This window comes from Pyxicephalus adspersus, chromosome 5 (assembly GCF_032062135.1).
Source record: "Pyxicephalus adspersus chromosome 5, UCB_Pads_2.0, whole genome shotgun sequence".
Taxonomy (NCBI): domain Eukaryota; kingdom Metazoa; phylum Chordata; class Amphibia; order Anura; family Pyxicephalidae; genus Pyxicephalus; species Pyxicephalus adspersus.
Window position 1 is genome coordinate 104,982,908 of NC_092862.1, and position 1,453 is coordinate 104,984,360.

General features: G+C 33.3%; 1 protein-coding gene across 2 annotated transcripts in view; it reads left to right on the forward strand.

Annotated features, from left to right (window-relative positions):
• Positions 1–1,453, forward strand: part of TRIM71 (tripartite motif containing 71) — a 43,922-nt gene that overhangs the window by 39,439 nt on the left and 3,030 nt on the right. For both annotated transcript variants that reach the window (XM_072413444.1, XM_072413445.1), the window contains one exon: positions 384–518. In XM_072413444.1, the coding sequence (XP_072269545.1) occupies positions 384–518 (135 nt within the window). The remainder of the gene's footprint in view (positions 1–383; positions 519–1,453) is intronic.

A 1,453-nucleotide genomic window follows, 5' to 3' on the forward strand; every position in this document is an offset into this window, starting at 1 on the left:
TTAGAAGTTAGAAAATGTTATACCCTTATGTTTTTTTTTTTTTACTGTGTCTGTTTTGGGGAATTCTGTAGATGTCATTCTGTAGACATTAACATTCTTCATCGAAGAATACTTGATGCAGTAGCACTTTTTTTTTTTTTTTTTTATTCTTTCTTTACTATCCAATGGAGTAACTTATAATATTTATATACAGACTTTTAGAATTTCCACCAGAAAGAGTTGAAGTATAACTGTTCGCTGCTTTGTATTGTGTAGAAGAGGGGTCCTGTGAATGCAGTGACCTATGTACTGGTGCTAGTGTGTTACATTGGGAAAGATGTGGAGCATGTTGTAACAGAATGCACATTTTAATTGTGACCATGGTTTCTTGTTTCATTTTTCAGCGGAGTATTGAGCAGGCCCAAACACTGGCAGAGCAAGTTGAGATGAAGGCTAAAGTAGCGCAATCTGAGATCAAAGCGGTCACTTCCAGGCATAGACAGGCACTGGAGGAGAGGGAACATGAGCTGATATGGAAGGTTAGTAACATGTTGCTTCAACTTCACCATAACTTTGTTTTTCCTGATTTATAGAAATTGGTGTGAATAAGAAGTTTTAAGTGAACCTGATTTGGCTATTCAGGTAAGGCACCTAGTTTGTTTTAATAAAGAGGTGTTGCTTTAATTTTTTAGTTTACCTGTAGTAGAAGATGTGTGGGTGCACAGAGAGTTAGTACCTTCTTTTACCCTTTTTTTTAGTGTGCTGCTAGGAGATAGAAGGGAAGTGTATGCTTCTATAAACCTGAAAGTATTCAGTATGTCCCTTTTGCCTGGCTGGGCCATGGGGGGCTGGCATTAAAATAAACATGTTGTATTGTTCTGCAATGGAAAGGTACCACAATGATTCAGCAAGACTATATTGCAAAGTGTTGTCAGTTTTACCCTGGAAGCTTGCAGACAAGTAGATAGTACAGAGTATTATTAATAATATTATATTTTTATTTATATTAATATTAATTATTAATAGTATTAATAATACTGAATAATAATACTACTACTACTATTTATAATATTCAGTATTTATAGTAGATAGTCTTATCAGGGCAGTAATGCTTTTTTAATGTCCAATCAACAAGCTGGTGACAAGCTTTAAATTGCTTGTTAAAACAAATATAGGCCTTCTTATTTTGTACTTCTCAGTGCTCATGCAGGAAATTGCTTTCTTCATTTTCTAATTGTTGTGTTTTTTTTTTTGTTTTTTTTTTTTTTGAAAGGGCATACGGTTTTATAGAAATAATCATATCTAATCATTTAGAGATAACAGATAGAATGCCACGTTATGACAAATGGAAGAAAAAAAAAAATTTATACGCACACAATAACATTCCCGTTATAGCAGTAAGCAATCTTCTATTAGGTTTCATTGGTTGCTTAATTTATATTAAGAAGTGACTAAAAAAAAGAGAGGGAAGAAA